A 21,938-nucleotide genomic window follows, 5' to 3' on the forward strand; every position below is an offset into this window, starting at 1 on the left:
CAGTAGGGATGTTGAAAAGGTTCTATTTGATCACTTTATTTAAAATTTTAATATTTTCCCTATTTATTTATTTATTTATATATTCGGGAAGATCCCTGGAGGAGAGCATGGCAACTCACTTCAGTATTCTTGCCCACAGCCAGAGGAGCCTGGTGGGCTACAGTCCATGAGGTGGCAAAGAGTCAGACAGGACTGAAGGAATAAGCACACAGGCCTGTCCAGATGCTCAGAATCCCTGCCAGGACTCCCTTGGGCCCTACACACCCCAGTGCCAAAGGCTGGTCCTGGATCTCAGGTGCCCACAGCCAGCAGTGGGGACAGGCCCTGGGCAGCAGCCCCCAGGCAGTCAGAACAAAGTCAGGGCAGAGTCAGAACAGAGTCCTCAGGGGCAGAGCGGTGTTTACAAGATTTTTCTCAAGGCTTGGCTGACGTAACAGCCATCCACATCAGCCTTCCTTAGGGAGTGACGATTTTTTTTTTTCAACGTGGTGTTAAAATGCTGACTTATTGCTTTATTTTCAACCTTCTTTTTTACTTTCTTGCATCTCACAGGAAAAGTCAGAGTCCCCAAAGTGGCGCTGGTGTCTTACCACAAGAGAGCCAGGAGTCCGTCTAGGCCTGCTTGCTTTTTTTTTTTTTTTCCTGTTTGCTTATTTGTTTTTAGTATTTTTAGTATGTTTTGGAAACATGTCTTTAGAGTGAGTGTTTTAAAAGTCAGCTCGCCCTTCCCCGCGCTCCCTGAGGGCGCCTCCCTCTCCCAGACCTCGCGACCAGTGCGGCGGGGATGCCACCCGCAGTCCTGGGGGCGCGCGGGTGTCACTCGGGGGCGCTCAGCTCCCCCACCCCCAGTCTGTCACCGGCCACGAGCGCCGGCAGTCGGGGCACTTCTGGGGGACGAGAAAGGAACCGCCAAAACGGTAGTGAAACTTTCGCCCGCTGCCGTTCCCGGAGGACCCCAGGGCCCCCGGGCCCCCGGGAGCGGGCGGAAAGCTCAGGGTTGATCCGAGGGTCCGCGCTCCATCCCGGGAAGCGCTCGGCCGGTCGACATCCCCGGGACAGGCGGGCACCTGTGGCCTCCGGGGCGGGCGGTCCCCGAGCCACAGCTCCTCCTTAAAGCCGCGGCTCCGCCCCGCCTGCCCCCGGTTCCACCCAACCGCCGGGTCCCCGCCGTCTCGGCAAAGTGTCGCAGAGTCGCCAGCCGCCCAGGAGCGCGCTGTCCGCCCAGTCCCTGAGTCTCCGGATCCACCGAGGCCATGGCCAGCGAGGAGCTGGCGAGCAAGCTGCAGCGACGACTGCAGTGGGAGGAAGGCGACAGCGGGCTCCAGCCCGCGCCCGAAGGCGCCCCAGACCCCGAGCCCCAGCCGCAGCCGCCTGCCTGGGCGCCCACCGCCAGAGCCGACGCCGAGCTGAGCGCGCAGCTGAACCGACGGCTGGACATCAACGAGGGCGCGGCGCGGCCCCGACGCTGCAAGGTCTTCCACCCCTACTCGGAGTTCCCGGAGTTCAGCCGCCGCCTCATCAAGGACCTGGAGAGCATGTTCAAACTGTGAGCGCTCCGCGCCGTCCGCCCCCGGGACCCAGGGACCCGAAGCCCCGGAGGGAGGGGTCGGTGGCGCTGGGTCGGTCTCTCGGAGTCCCAGGCCCCGTTTGGGGTAGGACGGAGGGGGCCAGTGCAACGGTTTCTTTATCATTTAACCCTAACGGCCTCAAGATCCCGCACGCCCCGACCGATCCCGGCGCGGTGGTGCTGGGTGATCCAGCCGGGCTGGGACACAGAGGGCAGGAGCTGCGGTTCTCCCTGACCCAGCTCAGAAGTTCCGCTCGGGCAACCGAGCCCAAATCCTGGGCTCAGGGGTCCAGACGGCGGGTCCCGCCCCCTCCGTCGCCTGGCTCGGAGATTTTGCCCAGCGCGCAACTTCTAGGAAACCGAGACGCGCTGCGCCTCACCTGCCAACTTCATCTCCCGAGGGAGAAATTAGCCTTCTTTGTCCTTTATCTTTTAAAAACAAAGGAGGAAACTTATCCTTGGCTGCCGCGCGGGGTTTGATGTACCCGCGGAGACAGAGAACTGGGAGTTTGTTCAACTCTTCGCAGAAGATCAGTACGTTCCGGGAGCGAGCGCGTTTGGGGAGCCTCCTGGGGGCGTCGCCTTGGCCGTGTTCCCCCTTCTTGCCTCTTGGGCAGGAGGCGCCCGTCGGAACCGGACACGGCAGCTGGCAACTGATCCGGCGGGGGCTCATTCCGGTCGTGCCCCTCGGGGGAGCCCCAACCCCGGGCGATGGAGGCAGCGTTGCCTGGCGGCGTGAACTAGTAGTCGGCCTTGTAGTCTGGCAGCTCCCTGGGCCTCGGTTTCTTCATCTGGAGAGTGGGGAGAAAAAAATCATCCTGCCTTTTAAGGCCAGAAAGTATTTTGCACACCATAAGCTCCCAACTGAGCTATTAATATTTGTTGGAGAATTGGGCCAAGACCGGGAAATGCCTGGGGGGACCTGAGGCCGCCGGCCAGGTCTTGCTTGGGGCGTTTTAAAAAGCGCTTGGAATGTGTTTGTCCTACCCGCGGAGGTTCTATTTAAAGGCGCTGTGGCCGGCGCTGTGTGGCGGGAGCCTGAGGCCGGACTGTGACCAGCTCCAGCCTCGGCACCGAGGTCGGCAGATTGGTACCCGGAGCCACCGCGTCACCTCGGCTTCCTCGACACCCTAATTTCCCGGTCCCTGGCTTCCAGGCTTTGTTCTCTGGAGTTAACACCTACTAAGTCGCCTCATTCGTGTCCGACTCTGTGCGACCCCATAGACGGCAGCCCACCAGGCTCCCCCGTCCCTGGGATTCTCCAGGCAAGAACTCTGGAGTGGGTTGCCATTTCCTTCTTCAATGCAGGAAAGTGAAAAGTGAAAGTGAAGGCGCTCAGTCGTGTCCGGCTCTTAGCGACCCCATGGACTGCAGCGCACCAGGCTCCTCGGTCCATGGGATTTTCCAGGCAAGAGTACTGGAGTGGGGTGCCATTGCCTTCTCCGGGAGTTAACACCTGGTGGGTCCAATTTGGGCCATTAAGGAGCCCTGGGGCTTCCCAGGTGGCGCTAGTGGTAAAGAAGACATAGAAAAAAGAAAAAAAATGAAGTGGCCCACTCTTTGCGACCCCATAGACTGTAGCCTACCAGGCTCCTCCATCCATAGGATTTTCCAGGCAAAATTTCTGGAACGGGTTGCCGTTTCCTTCTCCAGGAAAGAAGACATAAGAGATGCGGTCTGATCCTGGTGGAGAGGATCTCTGGAGGAGGGCATGGCAACCCACTCTAGTATTCTTGCCAGGAGAATCCCATGGACAGAGGAGCCTGGTGGACTTCGGTCCCTAGGATCACACCGAGTCAGAGACGACTGAAGCAACTTAGCACAGCAAGGGAACCTGAGTCGAGGCAGAAGACTGACTGGGGCGGAGACTGAAAAGTGCATGGTTTGTCAGCACCCCTTTGACTTGTTTGGGGTTATGCCTCTCCTGGCATACTATTCCCCGACTGACTGCTCCCAGGGCCCCGCAGTCCCTCCCAGTCCAGCTGGCTTTAGAGAGGGCATCACAGGCACGGTCATCTTCCTCTTGCTCTGGGGTCATTCAGATTTCTTTCATTTATTTATTTTTATTATTATTATGTTTAAATTAAAGAACAGTCTTTGAAAGGCTGTTTGTTTGTTGGCTGCCTAAGAGTAATAAAGGGAGTCCACACAATCAGATGGTTGGATGGCATCGCGGACTCAATGGACATGAGTTTGAGCAAACTCGGGGAGTTGGTGATGGCCAGGGAGGCCTGGCTTGCTGCAGTCCATGGGGTGGCAAAGAGTGGGACTGAACTGAACACAATCAGAGGGGCTTGGGAGATCAAGCAAGGTGGCACCGATGGGGAAACAGATGCTGAAAGAAGGTCGAGCTAAAGCGCAGGCAGTGTGTGCTCTAGGGGCCTGAAGAGCTGGCATCTAGTCAAGCGTGGGACTTCTTTCTCCAGAGATACTGTGTCAGTCACAAGTCTAGATGGGGTTTTCTGCCACTTGCAACCCAAACTGGCAGAAACGAAAAGGGCATTAATGGGCTCAGGAAGTTAAGAAAAAAGGCTGGTATCAGGTATGGCTGTATCTGGGAGCTCAAATGATGCCCTCAGAGGTTCATGTCTTTTTCTGAAGCCAGCTTCCTCTCTGTGTGGTCCCCGTTCTCAGGTGGCTTATCCCTGGTGGTTGCAGTGTGGCCACAGCAGCTCCAGTAAGTCCAGTGGGAAGGGTAACCATAGCAAAGGCCTTATTGTGTGTGTGTCTTTTGTAGCTCTACTATTGTTGCTGGTTGGCTCTGAATCTATTGCTGCGGCCAAAGGAATTCATTGCTCTGATTGGCCGGGCCTGAGCCATGTGCCCCACCCCTGCGGTGACTGGCAGAGGGCTTGGCAGTGGGACTCTTACTGAGGAAGCCAGTGTGTGCACTGTGGTAAAATCACCACCTTCCCGTGAGGGCCGGGTAGCTGCTGTGACTGCCAGGAGCAGGGACCATTGGGAGAATCATGCTTTCCCTGACGGTGGTTTGGAAAGACCCTTCCCTCCCCCGCCAAATCTAGTGCTGTGCTGTGCTTAAGTCGCTTCAGTCGTGTCCGACTCTGCAACCCTATGGACTGTAGCCCTCCAGGCTCCTCTGTCCATGGGATTCTCCAGGCAAGAATACTGGAGTGGGTTGTCATGCCCTTCTCCAGGGGATCTTCCCCACCCAGGGATTGAACCCAGGTCTCCTGCATTGGCAGGTGGGTTCTTTACCGCTAGCATCATCTGGAAAACCCCCCTTAAATCTAGTTTCAAGACCAAATTATCCATTTTGAGTTTGGAGAAGGTACACACAGAGCACCCCCACCCCGCCCATTCCAGGGTCATTTGCTGTGATCGTGGGCAAGTTGCTTAACCACATCTCGCTCTTCATCTATAAAATGGGGGCAGCTGTTTCTTTCAAGTGTTTTTTAAATTGAATTTTTTTAAATTTATTTTTGGCTGTGCTGGGTCTTCGCTGGTGCACGGGCTTTTCTCTGGTTGCGGTGCCTGAACTTTTCCCCGCCGTGGCTTCTCTTGTGGAGCACTGGCTCTAGGGCATCGGGCTTCAGTAGTTTCGGCTCCCAGGCTCCAGAGCCCAGGCTTAGCAGTTCTGGCTCACCGGCTTAGTTGCCACATATGGGATCTTCCCAGATCGGGGATAGAGCCCACGTCTCCTGCATTGGCAGGCAGGTTCTTTTCCACTGAGCCCCCAGGAAAGCCCTCTTTCAAGGGTTTGGCGAGAACTGAGTGAGAGGAGTGGGTGACGAGTGCCAAGTCACCCTGAGACATGAAACAGGGGCGTTCTGCTGAGAGCCGTTCCCCAGCTTTGGCTCCAAGCCCCATGTCCGTGTCCGAAACCCTCCCCGCCCTGCTACCCACACCAGCACAAACCAGGGACTCCTTGGCCCTGGCCCCCGTAAGCGTCCACCTGAGCGTGATGGGGTCCCCCACTCGGGGGTTCCTGCCCAGTTTTCTCCCCTGGGAGGCAGCTGAAATCTTGCTCCCCCCACCCCACCAGGGTCAGGAGCTCCCAGCCTGGGAGAGTTTGTCACCTGGACCCCTCTGACTCAGCTCTGCCCTTCAGCCCTCATCCCCCTCCTACCCGGGAAGGCTGCTGTGGGGCCTGGCATCTGGGGATTTGCCCCCTGCTGGCCTGGCACTGCCACCTTCCTGTAGGTGCCCTTTGCAGTTGATGAGGTCCTTGATCCCAGCTTTGCTCACAGCTCAGCCCAGCTTTCCTGCTGACCCTCTTTCATGTTTCCCTCTTCCTGCTGTCCTACATGACTTAAAACAAAAAAAAATTGCATGACTTAAAAAACTACATCTAGGTGAGTCCTCTTGAAAACCTCATTTTTGCTCACAGCCCCCTTCATATCCGGTCACTCCTGCACTGAACCTTTTCTGCAGCTGCTTTCTGAGGGCTGGGCAAGGAAAGCACTTCGTGGGGGTCTTCCGGGTACCCCTGCCTCCTGGGCATGCCCACCCCTCCCCGACCCTCTCCCTGCCCTGTGAGTGTGTTGCTATGGCGTCACCTTATCCAGCCAGCAACTGGTCATTGCCACGTGTCTGTTCCACCTGAAGCGTACCTCGTTGTTGTTGGTTTTCAGCCACTAAGTCACGTCTGACTCTTTGTGACCCCGTGGACTGAAGCACGCCAGGCCTCCCTGTCCTCCACTATCTCCTGGAGCTTACTCAAACTCGTGTCCATCGAGTCAGTGATGCCATCCAACCATCTCATGCTCTGTCGTCCCCTTCTCCCACCTTCAATCTTGCCCACCATCAGGGTCTTCTCCAATGAGTTGGCTCTTTGCATCAGGTGGCCAAAGTACTGGAGCTTCAGCTTCAGCATCAGACCTTCCAATGAATATTCAGGATTGCTTTCCTTTAGGATTGACTGGTTTGATCTCCTTGCAGTCCAAGGGACTCTCAAGAGTCTTCTCTAGCACCACAATTCGAAAGGATCAGTTCTTTGGCGCTCAACCTTCTTTGTGGTCCAACTCTCACATCCGTACATGACTACTGGAAAAATACCTCTTCCTCCCTTTTTCTACTTCCTTTGCTTTTTATGCTTAAACTGAAAAAAAAAATCGTGTGAAAAATCTCAAAGAACACATTAACTTGTTTTCCGAGCTTTCCATATTTTATCCATTGCAGAAGCAGTGTTGTGAGACTGTTAAGAACATGAACTTGGATCCAGGCTCCCTGGGTTCAAACCTGACTCTACCACTTGCTACTTCAAAGGTTACTTTAGGCAGGTTGCCGGAAGGCTCTGTGCCTCAGTTTCCCTTTCTGTCAGGTGGGGATAGAATGGCACCTGGCTTGTGAGATTATTGTGGGAATTAAATGAATTCATGTATGTGAAGCAGTTAGTGCAATGCTTGGCCCATGGTAAGGCCAGTAGGTTTGAGTCACTAATTTTCACAGCTGTAATTTGGGTGGATATGCAGATTCTGTGTTGTCCGTTTTGTTAAACAGTTTGCAAACACTTTGCAATGGCTGCTTTATCCTTTGAAGCTGATTTCTCCTGCAGCTTGAGCTGTGGAGTGCGGACATGGAGTGTGGATGTGCGTGGCCGCTTGCTGGCTTATTGGTCCCCATGGAACTGCACCCAGGGGTTTGTTGAAGGGATTTACTCACTGCACTGCGGGGTGAGTGGATGTGAGTCCTGAGGCTGCTGTGACAAGGACCTGAAGCTGGTGCCTTAAACAAGAGAGATGTGTTTTCTCACCATTCTGGCAGCTGGAAACTGAAGTCATGGTGTCAGCTGGGCCTTGCTCCCTCTACAGGCTCTAGGGAAGAACGCTTTCATGCCTCTTCTAGCTTCTGGTGGTTGCCAACAATCCTTGGCATCCCGGGCTTATAGACACATCACTCTAGTCTCTGCCTTGATAGCCGCATGGCATTCTCCCTGTGTGTTGTCTTCATGTGGCCTTTTGTGTAGACACCTGTCATTGGATTTAGGGCTCACCCGAATCCAGTGATTTCATCATCTTGTGTAGACACCTGTCATTGGATTTAGGGCTCACCCGAATCCAGTGATTTCATCATCTAGTGTAGACACCTGTCATTGGATTTAGGGCTCACCTGAATCCAGTGATTTCATCATCTTTTTTTTTTTTTTTTTTTTGGTTGTGCTGGTCTTCGTTGCTTTGGCCAGGCTTTCTCTCGTTGTGGCTAGCGGTTCACAGGCTCCTGATTGCCGTGGCTTCTCCTGGTGCAGAGCTCAGGCTCTAGGAACATGGGCTTCAGTAGTTGCAGCACTCGGGCTCAGTAGTTGTGACTCCCAGGAGTTGTGGCCATGCTCAGGGACGTGGGGGATCTTTGTCCCCCAACCAAGGATCAAACCCTCACCCCCTGCAGTTGAAGTGCGGAGTCCTAACCATTGGACCGCCAGGGAATTCCACAGTATGGCTTCATCCTAATTCAATTTATCACGTCTGCAAAGATCCTAATTGCATAGAGGTCACATTCTGCAGGTCTGGGTGGCTGTGAATTTCGAGGGGACCCCCTTCAGCTCATTACTGAGGGCAGGCAGAGGTGTCCAGTTGATGTGCACCATGACTCTTGTCCTGGCCTCCTGGGAGAGTGCAGCGGTGGGGAGGCCCTTCCAAGGAGCCCTCACGTTTAGGAACGCCAGCGTCTTAACCACGTTCGGCTATTTAGGTGATTTAGGAATGTCTGAGAGGTAACCCAAGCTAGAATGATTCCTGCCCCAACAGAAGGAGGATCAGATGGAGTTGCCATCTAACTGCAAAAAAAAAAAAAAAAACAACCAGCAGAAAGCCCCTACTTGTGCCAGGAGTGCACTTACTTTCAGCAAGAATTTCATTTCTAATCAGGCTCTAGATCCAGGTTGTGATGTTGCCTTTGAGTTCACCCAGAACCGGACTTGACTGGATCAGAGTATGCCCATTCTTTTTGTCTGGGGCTCTACTCACATAGACATTGCAAAACGTGCTTTGATCTCTTAAATACTATTTAAAAGTATTTTGCCTAGGGATTTCTTACATTTTCAAGGTTTTAAAAACCCCTGGATTCTTGCCAGCCTGTGAACACAGTGGATCCTTGGAGTGGGGGTCATTTGTCTTTATATTGTTGGGACCTGGTGTGTTGCAGAAGAGAGAGAATTTTCTATTGAGTGTGGGAAGCCAGAGGCATCACCAGCCCAGCCAGAAAAAGTTCCCTTTCCATCTCCGAGCGTGTTACTGGATAGCCTGGGCCCAGAGAATAGTGGCCTGATTTTAAAACGAAGAGGGAGAGGGCCCCGAAGAAACTGACTCTACAGTGTGCGTCCAGGGTGTAATAGGAGCTGGTGGAGCGGTCAAGGTTAGACAGGAAATTTTAATTACCCTGCGCTTATCCAGAGGCCCTGTTCAAAGGGAGGTAATGAGGGCAACCACTTCGAGGCAGGACCCAAATACAGCATCTTAAAATGCAGCTGTGATGTTTTTGCAGCATACTAAAAGCTTGTGTTTCAATTCCCCACAGAGAGGGTGGGGAGAGGAGCGTTTGGCTATGGGAAAGTTGTCTTTTTATTCGGAATCCGAAACGATGATGTCATGGACGCCCTGCCAGCACCCGACTCCCCGTCACCACTGAACTCCAAAAAGGCGGGGGCTGTCCTGGAATCTTTCATTTCCAGTTGCTTTTTCTCCTCTCTAGATTTTTCTCTGAGGAGAGGAGGAAGAGATGTGGAGCTGGAGGGCTGGGAATTTGCCAGAGGTGAAGGGAGCCGAGTTAAGGAGGTTTGCTGGGGAATGGGGAGGGGAGGCAGCCCACCCACTCTTATCTGTATCTTTCAAGTGAATTGCCTTCTAGGCAGAGAACGGTGGGTGGAAATAACTGGACATTAAGTGCTACTTTTTCCTCCCATAGAGAAAGGCAAGGGCTTCTGACTCTCCTGATTGTGTCTTTGGTGCAAAGTGATCCACCTTAGAGTTGAAATTCCCTCATCTGCCCTGGATTATGCACGTTTGACTGTTTTGGTTGAAGGTGGGGCAGGAGAACTCAGGGCTTGTCTGAATTCCTGGCGAGTGGTCAGCCAGAACCCAGCCAGGTCGGCTTCTGTTTGAGGCTTTGGTCTCTGGCAGAAAGATGCTGTAACTGGGAACTATTTCTTACAGGGGTTTAAGCACTGGTTTTCTTTGCCCTGCTTGGGTGATGTGGGAGGAGCTGGAAGGAGGTGGCACGATTTCTGGCGGTTTCATCTTTGCAGAGAGCTTCCTTCTTTCTATTCCTTGCTCCTCACCTCCTCTCTTGGGGACGTCTCCTCCACCCTCCTCATTACAGAGCATCCTGTTTCGTGAGAATTCGAGTGACTTATTCAAATTCTACATGAGGCAAAAATAAAAAGTCTTTTTCCCTTTCTCCCTTGCAAAATTAATTAAGTGCCTGGTGTCAAAGCTTCAGGGCTTCCCCGATGGCTCAGCAGTAAAAGAATCTGCCTGCAATAAAGAAATCTGCCTGCCAATGCAGGAGACTCGGGTTCGAGCCCTAGATTGGGAAGACGCCCTGGAGGAGGAAATGGCAACCCACTCAAGTATTCTTGTCTGGGAAATCCCATGGAGAGAGAGGACCTGGTGGGCTGCAGTCCATAGGGTCACAAAGAGTCGGATACAACTGAGTGACTGAGCACGCTCAAAGCTTTAAGGTCCAGGGGACTCTTAACTGTATTTACACCCTTAGCCCTATAACACCTCCCTGCCCTAGTCTAACTAGTGAATACCTTCCTGGTCTAACTACTGAATACCTTCCTCCACTGGATTTGGGGAGTTTGGTGGACATGGGCTACTTCATGCGTGGTTTTACAGTACAGCTGACCTAGGGAATCTCTCAGGATGTGTTGCATGAATCAGATCTTTGGAGCTAGTGGATCCCAGGCCTGTCTTCTTGGGCAGAGATACTCAGTGGAGGAGCCCAGCCCTCACACTGGATTTTTGCATAGCTCGCTATTAGCTGCCTGCTTCACGGATAGCTGTGTATCACATGCACTCTCGCAGGCTCACCTGTGCCTAGAGGCATGCTCACTCACACCGTCTCACACACAGCGTCGGCCTCATCATAGAGTCCTCCTGGAACAAACCTCTGCCTTCCCTCCTGCTTCTGTGTCCCCTGAGTGTTGATGACTGAAGGGCACCCTGGTGCTAAGTCTCAGATGCTCCTTGGAAGGCCTGTGTACAGGGGGACCTGAGTTACTGGAATGTGGACTGTGCCATTCTGCAGTCCCGACCTGTACTCAGTGGCCCCAAGACACGGACCTGAGGCTCCCTGGTAAATCCTTCCTAGGTTCCCAGGCTGCCTGGACCTTCTGTGATCCCTCCCTCAGTGCTCCCACCCCTGGGCTCCCGTGGCCAGCACTGTCTGTGCGTTTGCTGATGCCTGCTCCTGTGGAGTGGTAATAATGGTGATAATGATGAATCTCTTTCTCACTTCCTGTCATGACCTATTTATTCATTCAGCTTTCTCATTCATTCAGTGAAACACATGCTAGGTACCGTGGTTGTACAGATTGATCTGGAGGGGTTTCTGGCCTTGAGACGCTCAACAAACTTTGAACAGTGGGATGGATTGACCACAATACTGCTTGACAGGGAAGGATTCAAATCCCAGGAAAGCCATCCACCACTCATGTACAAGACACCCCGTGTAGCCTAGCAGACCCTGGGGGATGCTGCATTCAGGAGGGTGGTTGTGGTCTTTCTGGACACAACCAGGGAGGAGCAGCCAGCCAGGACTGGGAAGGGATTCAGGCCCTTGATGGATCTAAGGCCTCTTGGAGCCAGAGGATGGGGGCTGAGAGCTTGGAGTCTGATGGGGACCTGCTCGACCTTAGGGGGCAGAAGGTGGGTAATGAAGCTGCAGTGAAAGATAGAGTGTAGAGAAGAAAGAACTTTCTCATGGTTGGAGTTGTGGAGCGATGGGAGGAATGATCTCAAAGGTGGTAAGCCCCTTTGTAGGGAGTTCCAATGGAAGGTGGGTGGTCTGTCTTCATGGAGTGAGAGGTTTGCAGTAGGAAAGGGTTGGAAAGTTCTTGGGAGGCTGGGGGGTGGGCTAAATGACCTTCATGGTTCCTTCTGGGCCAGGGTTGGGCCAGCTTGGTCTGTAAAGGGCCAGGTGGTAAATATATTTGACCTTGTGGGGTCCCTAGAGCCACTCGGCCACTGTGATAGACAGTAGCTGCAGAGAGTACGTCCAGGAACCTAAACTCACCAGCATGGCCGCATCCAGAGAAAAGCTGGTGAGTGGGGTTTGCCTGCAGGCCGTGGTGTGCCAGGCCCTGTTGAAGGCAGCTGTTTTGGAAACTTCTGAATCCTGAGCCCTGTCTCTGGTGGTCTCGTTCATCCCTTCCTTCATTGCTTGGCCTTTCTCCCTGTCTGTGGCCCGGGGTTCACTGGCTGGGGTGGACCTCAAGCCCCCAGGGGAAAAGGAGCCAGAAGTGGACGTGGACGGTAGAGTGAGCCTGGAACCAGGGACCCAGAGTCACTTCTGGAAGACTGTTGCTGCAGCAGGAGCAACAGGTCTGTCTGCTTCTCTCACCAACTCAGAGGACCGGGCAGCTGGGAGCCCTCGGAAGGGCTGCCTTGGTGTTCCTTCTCCTTAGAGGTGGCCCAGGGTGTGTTTGAGCCAGGCTGTGGTTGGGGAGGACTTAGGGACTTCCCTCGTGGTCCCTGTTTGATCCCTGGTCAGGGAACCCAGATCCCACAAGCTGAATGGTACAGCTTAAAAAAGAGAGAGAGAGAGAGAGAGAGAGAGAGAGAGAGAGAGAGAGAGAGAGAGAGAGCTTAAAAACTCCAGATGAAAAGGAAAGTGAGAGCTAACTTGGCTGCACAGAGTTGCACCAGGGGCCTTGGGTGTCTGCCTCCTTGAGCCCCATGGTTACAGGAGGCATTCTTCACCTCAGGTTTTCAGACCAGCACCCCCCTCGCCCCTCCTGCTCCCTTATTTATCATCTCTGACTTCTCCTTTTAGAAGGTCTCCAGGTGGAGAGGTGGGAGTGCCTGGGGCCAGCGCCCTCTTCGGTGGGCGTCTCCTTACACTGATGACTCTTGCGCCCTTTGAAGGTGTGGCCGTCTGATGTTGTCTTGCTGGTGGCCCTTCTCTGTGGGGAGGCCTTTGTGCAAGTCGTGGGTGGGTCTCTGTGTGGGTCCGCGGGCGTCCAGACCTGGTCTTGCTTTCTTTCAGTCTCAGCCTGGCGGCTCTGTGTGTTGCTAAATGAAAGTCAATTCTTTGATTTTTGGAAGTGAGGGTTGGGTGGTCTGTCCCCACACAAGGCTGCCTCTAGTTGACAATACATCCTCACGCTCTGCCAGCTTGGGTCAGGTTTGCAGGAAGTTCAGGACTTAGAAACTCTCACGTGCCCAAGGCTGGCCCTGCTGCCCCTTCCTGGTCAGAATGGCAAGGGTCCCCAGGGCTGTGATTGATCCCAGCCTTGGGGTATCAGCTCCCAGGGATCCCCTGGCCCCACCTGGCAGTGCTCCCTGAACACTGTGCCTGGGACGGTGGACCCCGGTCATCTGTCCTCTACCGACAAGGTCTGGCTGATGACAAGCCCAACTCTGCGCCCTCAGGGACCTAGTGAGCTCCGTCCCGGCCTTGGAGAGGTGCTGGCCCTGATCCTGTGCAGCTCTGTCTGTCTTGGCCTTGGTGACAGGGTCTCTGTCCTCTCCCTAAATGACGCGTGCTCCCCGCACCCTTTCCTACAAGAGCCAACTGTAGGAAATCCACACTCTGATTGATCCCTGTCCATCACAGCCACTGCTAGCAGAGCACCTGCTGCTCTGTGCAGCACTGTTCTTAGCGTTTATACATCGTCAGCATGAGGAGGTGGGTGCTTTCGGCATCCGTCGTTTTACAGATGGGGAGACCGAGGTGCAGAGAAACTAGATGACTTGCCCAATGTGACACTTTGTGTAAGTGGCGGAGCTGGGGTTTGAACCCAGGTGGCCCGTGTTCTTGTCCCCTGTGCCACCAAATCTCAACCATCCTTTTTTTTTAAAAAAAAAAATTTGTTTTTGGCTGTTCTGGGTCTTCATTGCTTCCCAGGTAGCCTTAATGGTAAAGAATCTGCCTGCCAGTGCAGGCAACACAGAGATGTGGGTTCAATCCCTGGATTGAGAAGACCTCCTGGAGCAGGGTCTTCCTTGCTCTGCTCGGGCTTTCTCTAGCGGTGGTGAGCAGGGGCTGTTCTTCGTTGCTGTGTGCAAGCTGCTCATTGCAGTGGCTTCTCTTGTTGCGGCGCACAGGCTCAAGGCGTGAGGGCTTCAGTAGTTGTAGGGCACTGGCTTAGTTGCTCTGCAGCATGTGTGATCTTCCTGGACCAGGAATAGAACCCATGTCCCCTGCTTTGGCAGGTGGATTCTTTACCACTTTGGCAGATTGGATTGGGGCTTCCCTGGTGGCTCAGCTGGTAAAAAAAATCCACCTGCAATGTAGGAGGCCTGGGTTTGATCCCTGGGTTGATAAGACCCCCTGGAGAAAGGAACATCTACCCACTCCAGTATTCTGGCCTGGAGAATTCCATGGACTGTTATGGTCCACCGGGTGGCAAAGAGTTGGACACTACTGAGCGACTTTCACATCACTTCACTTCTTCACCACTGGACCACCAGGGAAGCCCTCAGCCATCCTTGACACCCTTCCCTGCACAGCCAGGCAGGGCCCTGGGTGGCAGGCTGCCTGACCTCCAGGACTCGAGACACCACCCACTCCCAGCCCGGGGCTGCTACCTCCTATGTGGCCTCCCCTGATCCATCCTACATGCCAGAGCCCAGATCTCATTACCTTGCTTCCCTCTTGAGAAGCCCTATGGGTTGGGGACAGCCTACAATATTCAGTGGCTCCCTATTGCCCATGGGACACAGTCCAGACTTCTCACGATGACCCTTAAGGCCAGTCACGGCTGGCTACTGCATTCTCTCTCGCTGGTTGCCCCAGCCGGGTCCCCCTCCCACTGGGCTGTTGGTCCCACAGCCCCCAACCTCCCCCACCCCCCATCCACCAAACCCCATCTCCAATCTGTTACTATTGATTCTTAGGAGGCTCCCCTCACCCTCCATAGTGTTTATCCTGGTAAAGCAGGCTTGACTTTTTTTTTTTTTTTTTTTTTTTTCGGCTCTTTGTTCCAGGGCGTAGGCTCCTCTCTAGTTGAGGCTCACGGACTCAGTAGCTGCGCACCAGGTGGGATCTTAGTTCCTGTACCGGGAACCACCAGGGAAGTCCCCGGCCCTTCCTGGCTGAGCATGGCTAACTTCTTTCTCCAGTCCCCAGGGCTGGACCCCAGGCCACAGGCAGGGCGGGGGAGCCTTGACCTCTGTAGAGAGATCTGAGCTGTGTTCTGGAGCTGTCCCGAGGCCCTAAATACGGCCCCAGGGGAGCGTCCCAGCCCCCAGGGATGCCAGGAGTGGGAGACTTCCGTGTGGTGGCGCAGGGCCCTCTGGCAGTGCCACCAACTGCAGGCCACATGGGCTCAGACGGGCCTGTAAGTGAGACGTGGAACAAGGAAAGTGACCACCTTCTCAGGTTGTCCCCGAGATCGCGTGACCACTCGGTGTGCAGTGGCAGCCTTAATTAGGTCACTCCTAGGTTGCAGCCCCAGGTTCTTTCCACTGAGGGAGCTGCAGGTCTGGGCCCCCAGCTGGGCTGCTGGATTTAGGGTGGAGCCAACCCAGAGAGAGGGTTCGGGGGAGGAGCTGCTGCCCGGGAAGTGGTGGGTGGAGGTGGAGGCTCTGAGGACCCAGAGGTTGCAAGCCTGGATGTCTTCCTTTCTGTTCAGAGGGACTGCTGAGTCGCCCACGGTCCACTTCCTCTAGGCCTGTGGTCCCTGGCCTCCCCCTCCCTCAAGGCCTCCACCTGGCCATGTCCCTCCCTGACTCGAGCGCTTGAGAGTCAAGGGGGTTTGCATCACTGCCAGGGCTGCCGCAGGCCTGACCAGGTCTGGATGTAGAAACCCCTAGTTGTTTGGGGTCACCCGTCCCCCAAGATCCACAGGGCTCCTGAGAATTCCCAGGACAACTAGGTTTCCAGGGGCCCCTTTGGGTCCAGTTTCCCAGCCCATCAGGGCTTTTACGGGAGCTGTTGGGAGCCAAGGGCTTCCCTGGTGGCTCAGCTGGTAAAGAATCACCTGCAATGTGGGAGACCTGGGTTCCATCCCTGGGTTGGGAATATCCCCTGGAGAAGGGGAAAGGCTACCCACTCCAGTATTATGGCCTGAAGAATTCCATGGACTATAGTCCATGGGGCCGCTCAGACACAATTGAGCAACTTTCAATTTTTTTTCACTTTTTTGGGAACCAAGGGGAGGCGCCCCATTGTTACAGCAAAGAACCTACCCTGCTCATTTCCACTCATTTCAGGGTGCCCTTGTGGCCTCCACGGCCTCCATCAGGGAGTGTTCACGACAGGCATCCCCTGGGACACCCTTTCTTCTCACCCTCCTTTCTGGATGAATGGAGGTGACTCTCAATTCCCAGACCCACTTGCTCTGTTCCTGTTCCCACACTGAGTCCCCAGCCGCCTGTACTTATCCAAACCCAGCAAAGGTGCTCCAATTTCAAAAGGACCAAAGGGAGACCCCAGGATTACGGTCTTTCTGTTAATGAGACATTTCTCTTAATGAGCTAAAACTTAAAAAAAAAAAAAGGACGGGGGGAGGCCTTGCTGATGAGCTGAGAGCTTATCTGCCTTCCTGTGATCTTGGCGAGAAGGGAGTCACTCTGGGGCAAAACCCAGACAAAACCCAAACCAAGGACACACAGCCCAGGACATCACTGGGACCTTGAACCAGGGATGTCTGACACCAGAAACATACTCCCATCTCCTGCCATCCTCCGCCTTCCTCAGGAGGAGCCCACCTGGGCTCCCGTGGACCCAGCTGTGCCCTGTTCCATTTGCCAGGTCAGAAGCTTTCCAGGGCTCATCCCTCCCTACCCCGTCACTCGTGGCCAGAGGGTTCTTGGCACCTGGACCCTGCGTGTGGCTGAAGCACTTTGCACTCCTGACCTGTTAACTGGTGTCACTGGCATGTTCCTCTCGGAGCTGGGGCGGGGGGTGGTCACGGGGTGCCTGGCTTGGGGTGCTGGCATCAGTGAGAGAATTTGCATGTAGCTGGAGCCTCCCAATTTGAAGCCTTTCGCAGCCTGAGTGTACAGGCTGGGGGAAGCCCAGCTTACCCTCGGTTCCCTCTCCTTCTGAATCAATGTTGAGGGTCCCTGGTGGGGCCAGTGCTCTCCCACTGCAGGCATTTGGGATAAAGCAGGTTTCCCTGCTTCTCTCAATACCCTTGGTAGCAGCGGCCTGACTCTGTGTCCACTCTGCTGTCTTGCGGGGCCCTGAGCTCACGGAGGGTGCTCTGTAGGGGTGGGGGTGGCCCCTCAGCTCTGCCGTGCCACCCTCCTTTTCATTATAAGCTTTCAGACACCGTGTATGGACCTACGGGGGGCTAGTCTCCTGCAGCCTGTAGAGGTGCTGCTGCTGTGGTTGTTCAGCCACTTAGTCGTGTCCGACTCTTTGCGACCCCACAGACGGCAGCGTGCTGGGCTCCTCTGTCCTCTGCTGTCTCCTGGAATTTGCTCAAACTCATGTCCATCGAGTGCTATCTAACCATCTCCTCCAGTGGCAGAGGATGAGATGGTAAATGTGCTGGCCTCTTTCCAGAAGAAGCAGGGTATCAGCCAGAGGTGCATCCCCGCAGCACGGGCTGTGACAGGAGAGGGGAGGCTGGTGCTCACCTGACCCAGAGCCACTGCCCCCTCACCTTCGCCCTCCCCACGTCTCTCCACAGTGGGTACTGTGTGCTCCCCCAGCCGCCTTAGTCTGCTCACTCCATGACCACCCCCCTCTCCGCCCCACCCCCCCCATCCATCCTGCACATCGAGCTGAGAGCTCTTTTCTGAAACACTATCTGATGTCGCATCTCTGCTTCACACTCTTTGGGGGTTGCCCCCATTCCCCCTTAGGAAGACACAGCTTTCCCAGATTGCCTGTGGGACCAAACCCCCTGCCCGCTTCTGAGACATCCCATCCCCTGTGGACCTCGCTGGGGACTGGGGCTCCCTCCCAGGGCTCTGCAGCCTTGCTGCTGTCAGACCCAGCTCTGCCCAAGCTCCAGCAGTATCACAGCTCAGCCGTCTGTACCTCTGCCTCCCCGCTGGGACTGGTCTCTGTGTTTTCTTTCATCTCTGGAGAGGCCTCAGGTAGATCTGAGCCAGGTGGTGACTGAGAGAATGGAGGTGGTCCTGCAAAGGCAGCTGGGAGCAGCCTGATTGGAAATCAGACTCTGGGCTCAGGCTTTTGTGCTTAATTCCTCAGAGTCCCCCTTCCTCAGAGCCTGCGGACTCCTAGTTTGCCTGCGGTGGTAACACACTTGGAGATGGGGTTTCTCAGTCTGCAGTGAATCAAGAGGGAGAGGGGGAAGGGGCAGATAATTTGAGAGCCGGGGGTACTGCACGAAAGACAGGAAACCAGGACCTCAGAGAAGGGGCAGGCAGGGAGGCCTGGAGGAGGAACCCAGTCCTGTGACCTGGGGGAACCGACTCCTTGGAAAAGACCCTGATGCTGGGAAAGACTGAAGGCGGGAGAAGGGGACGACAGAGGACAAGATGGTTGGATCGCATCACCGACTCGATGGACATGAGTTTAAGTAAACTCCAGGAGTTGGTGATGGACAGGAGGCCTGGCGTGCTGCAGTCCATGGGATCGCAAAGAGTCAAGACACTACTGAGCGACTGAACTGAACTGACCTGGGGGAGGGGGCTGAGCTCATCTGGGTATACACTGTTGGGACACCCACAGGCCCTGGGAAAGGCCATATGCTTCGGGCATGGTCTGGTACAGTGCCCTTCTCCTACCTGAAAGAGCCTGGGCAGCAGGGGGGACCTTATGAAAATGCAGGTTCTAATTTAGAAGGTCTGGAGAGGAACAGGAAATTCTGCGTCTTAGACAATCCTGGGCCACTGGTCCAGGGACCACACTTTGAGTGGCCAGAGCCTGCCTGTCTGAAGAGGCAGCGCGTGATTCCCGTACCAGGACTTTCTGGGGGAAAGCTGGGTGTTCTGAGCTCCTGGTGCCCTGAGGCCTAGGCACCCCTCCCCCAACATTAAGAGTAAGGCATTTTCTGGGGCGCTGCCATTTCCTGAGAACCCTCTACCCTCTGGGGATTCCCAGGGTGGTTTCTGATGGCCGAGCCCCAGGCAGACAAAGGCTGGCCCGCTTCTTTCTTCTTGATAGCAGGATTATTCTGGGGAGGTGAAACCCAAGAAAACCCAGGGGCTCTGCACAGTGGAGCCCAGAGAGCAAGCCATTCATGGACCAGCACTGGGTGGAAGCTGGAAACTGGCCCCTGCCCCCTTGCCTCTCTCTCTTGCTGGCAGGGCCTTTGGCAGGGTGAGACTTAGGGCCCCTTTGGCCAGGCTGGGGGTTTTCCCAGGTCATAGGCCCAGTTTGGGGACCCAGACCATCCTGCTTTACTCCACCCCGTTCCACCAGCCAGTGATGGCCCCAGTCAGAGTCAGGGAGCCCTCAAGTGAGGCCTTGGAGGGCAGATCTGATGCTGTCATCAGGACGGGCTGGGTGACAAGAGTTATTCTGTAAGGGCTTCCTGGAAATTCAGCGCAAGGGGCCGCGGCAGGCTGTGGACTGCAGTTTCTTCCAGAATGCTAACGGTGTTGGATGCTGTTTGAGGCCAGTGGGTGTCGGTAACTCTTGAGCAGCAGCCCTGGAAGTTGTCTGCTTCCTCTTCATGGCTGCCGACAGGTCCTACTTTTAAATATAGATCCCTCCCATTGCACGCTTACCAGGCACAGGGGCCAGAGCTGGTGGGTTATCTTTTTTGGCCCCTCGACAGCTCTGCACGGCACAGACAGCTCAGTGATAGTCTGCAGTGGGCTTGCCAGCCCGTCTCTCCCAAGTGAATGGCAAGGCTGGGACTGCACCCAGGCCTGTATCTGCAGGGCCATGTGCACCTCTGAGGGGACTGGAATCTCCCCCCTCACAGATCCTGGAGAATAGCAAGAGGAAGAGAACCTTTCTATGTGGACCTTTCAAAGCAAAAGCAAGAGAAAAAGCTCACCAATCCAGAAGAGGGCTAGAAGGAAGCTCTAGGAGACAAACAGGGTTGGGGTGGGGCAGGGGTTGTCTTGGGACCATGAGTGGCTTTTCTTTTTAATATCCTAGACTGCCTTTAAGAGGGAAAATGTGGGTTAAAATTTAAATTATAGGGGGGAAAAAAACTGGTGAATGGAGCTAAGATGTTGGTAGAGGAGAAGCCAAGGACTTAAGGGGATGTCGACAAGCCTGGGAGCATTTGAAATAGTATATAAACTGTGGAGGGGCGAGGAAAGGAAGTATTTGAACGCTTTGAAAATATTTAGATGCAGTTCAAGCCAGTCTTGTAGGGAGAAGGCAAGCCCCACACGTGGAGGACTGAGCAACGCGGCTCCTGTTACCTCTGCCAACGTCATCAGATACAAATTGTAAAACATCTAACTCTCACAGTTAACTAGTGATCTGTTTGTTGGAATATCGTGTATGCACTCTATCACCACCTGTCAAGAGGGGTGACTAATAACCACCTCACAGCCCTGCTGAATTAAATAAGGTGATTTAGCACAGTGCCTGGCACTTAGGAAGTGCTCAATAAAGAGTAAACGCAGGCGTCTATTATTAATTCTTTGTAGGAATGTTGAAAGGGTTCCTGTATGAGACAATGTGTGCGAACTGCAAAGCAGACCAATGGTAGTTACTAGGTGCTTTGAACCCCATTGTCTGCGCCTACGACAGATGCTTTGAGAGGAGCAGATAAAACCACGAGGTGATGAGGGGGGCACCTGGGAGGATTTTTCTGCCTCCCTTGCAAATGCAGGCCCTGGAGGAGGTGGCTGTGGACCAACCCTCAGAGACGGTCACTTTAAAGGGAGGATTACGAATCCCAGTTCCAAAGGGAGGGCGGGGACACCACTAATGTGGTCTCTTTCTAGTCTGGCCGGGACTTAACGATGGCGCTTGGCCGGTGCTTCAGGCAGGAACAAAGGGACGCAGTCTTTGCTGGGTCCCTGGGAGTGGAGGCGCTGGCTGGCTCGTGACCCCTGTCTTCCCTGCCCCTCTTCGCTCGGAGACGTCCCCTCTCTGTCCACAGACGGGCGTTATTCCTGGGCCAAACTGGGGCCCTCTGGATGGATGGCGGACCCTTTCCTCCGCCTGGGATTTGCCCTCCGAGGTGGTGGGCCTCTGCCCCCACTATGGTCAACCCCCAATTTCCTGCCTATTTAAAGAAATGTGAATTCCTTTCACCTGTTGCCCAGCCTTCGCCAAGGCCATTTCTCACACATTTGCCCTTTGTTCTTAGGCCTGGAAAGTATTTCAGGCTTGAGGGCTTAAGATAAGTTTTCCAACCTATCATGGCCCTTCTCAGTCAGAACCCCGCAGAAATGCCGGGGTAGGGTCTCCGAGCCCCTCGCTGCCCACGGCCCCAGCCTGACCGCACTTCGGGCTGGGGAGCCCGTGCTCGCTGTGGGCTCAAGTGATGGGGGGTGGCCCTGGTCCTCCCGGCCCCCGCCGGGTGAGGACAAACTCCTGCCTTGTTCCCTGACCTTTTCTTATCTTGTCCCAGTTCATCTCTGGTTCCCAAGGCCCCCTCCCTTCTCCTCACCGTTGAGCGTTTCAGCTGTTCTCGTCTTCCCTTCATTTCCCTCCCTTTCTTCTCCACATTCGGACCCCGGCCCTCAGTCTCTGCCCCAGAAGATCTGTATCTTGGATGCACCCCCTCTTCGTGGCTTCCGTCTCCTCTGCAGACTTTGTTGGGACTGGCACCGTGTGCTGAGCAGAGGGCAGGGAACACCCGTCCACACTCTGGGCCTGAAGGGCAGAACACAGGGGCTGTTTACCTGGCTGCCTTTCTGAGGTAGCATTGCCCTGAGAAGCTGTTTCCCCAAGTGTTTTCCTTGGAACGATTGCTCAGAGGAGCCTCCCCTCAGTGGAAAGTCCCTGAACGCACAGGACTGTGTGGCCCGAGTGCTGTTTCCCTCGGACACATGACCGTATGGAAGGCTTTGGAAAGTTCCACACCAGAGAAGCCTGTTTACTTGGAGCAGGACTCCCTGTAACAGAGACCGTCCCTCCGGCCTGTTTGTGAGAGCTCTTCTCACTTCAGGTCTTGTGTTAGCTGTTTTTGCCAGAAACGTCTTCCTTGTTGTTGTTGCTAGGTCGTCTCCAACTCTTTGTGACCCTGTGGACTGCAGCTCACAACGCTCAGAGAGGGCCTTCCCTGGGTGGGGAAGATCCCCTGGAGAAGGGCATGGCAACCCACTCCAGTGTTCTGGCCTGGAGAATCCCATGGACAGAGGAGCCTGGCAGGCTGCAGCCCGTAGAGGCTCAGTCGGACACAAGTGAAGTG

General features: G+C 54.7%; 1 protein-coding gene across 5 annotated transcripts in view; it reads left to right on the forward strand.

Annotated features, from left to right (window-relative positions):
• The window catches only part of EFHD1 (EF-hand domain family member D1), a 77,878-nt gene that overhangs the window by 32,691 nt on the left and 23,249 nt on the right, over nucleotides 1–21,938 (forward strand). For 2 of the 5 annotated variants that reach the window (XM_055586473.1, XM_055586474.1), the window contains exon 1: nucleotides 1,130–1,546. The exons of 2 other annotated variants lie outside the window; for them this stretch is intronic. In XM_055586473.1, the coding sequence (XP_055442448.1) occupies nucleotides 1,254–1,546 (293 nt within the window). In that variant the 5' untranslated portion in view covers nucleotides 1,130–1,253. Of the gene's footprint in view, nucleotides 1–1,129; nucleotides 1,547–19,732; nucleotides 20,358–21,938 lie in introns of those variants that run through there. One more of the 5 variants, XM_055586477.1, reaches the window with a different exon arrangement.

Source organism: Bubalus kerabau, chromosome 6 (genome assembly GCF_029407905.1).
Source record: "Bubalus kerabau isolate K-KA32 ecotype Philippines breed swamp buffalo chromosome 6, PCC_UOA_SB_1v2, whole genome shotgun sequence".
NCBI lineage: Eukaryota > Metazoa > Chordata > Mammalia > Artiodactyla > Bovidae > Bubalus > Bubalus kerabau.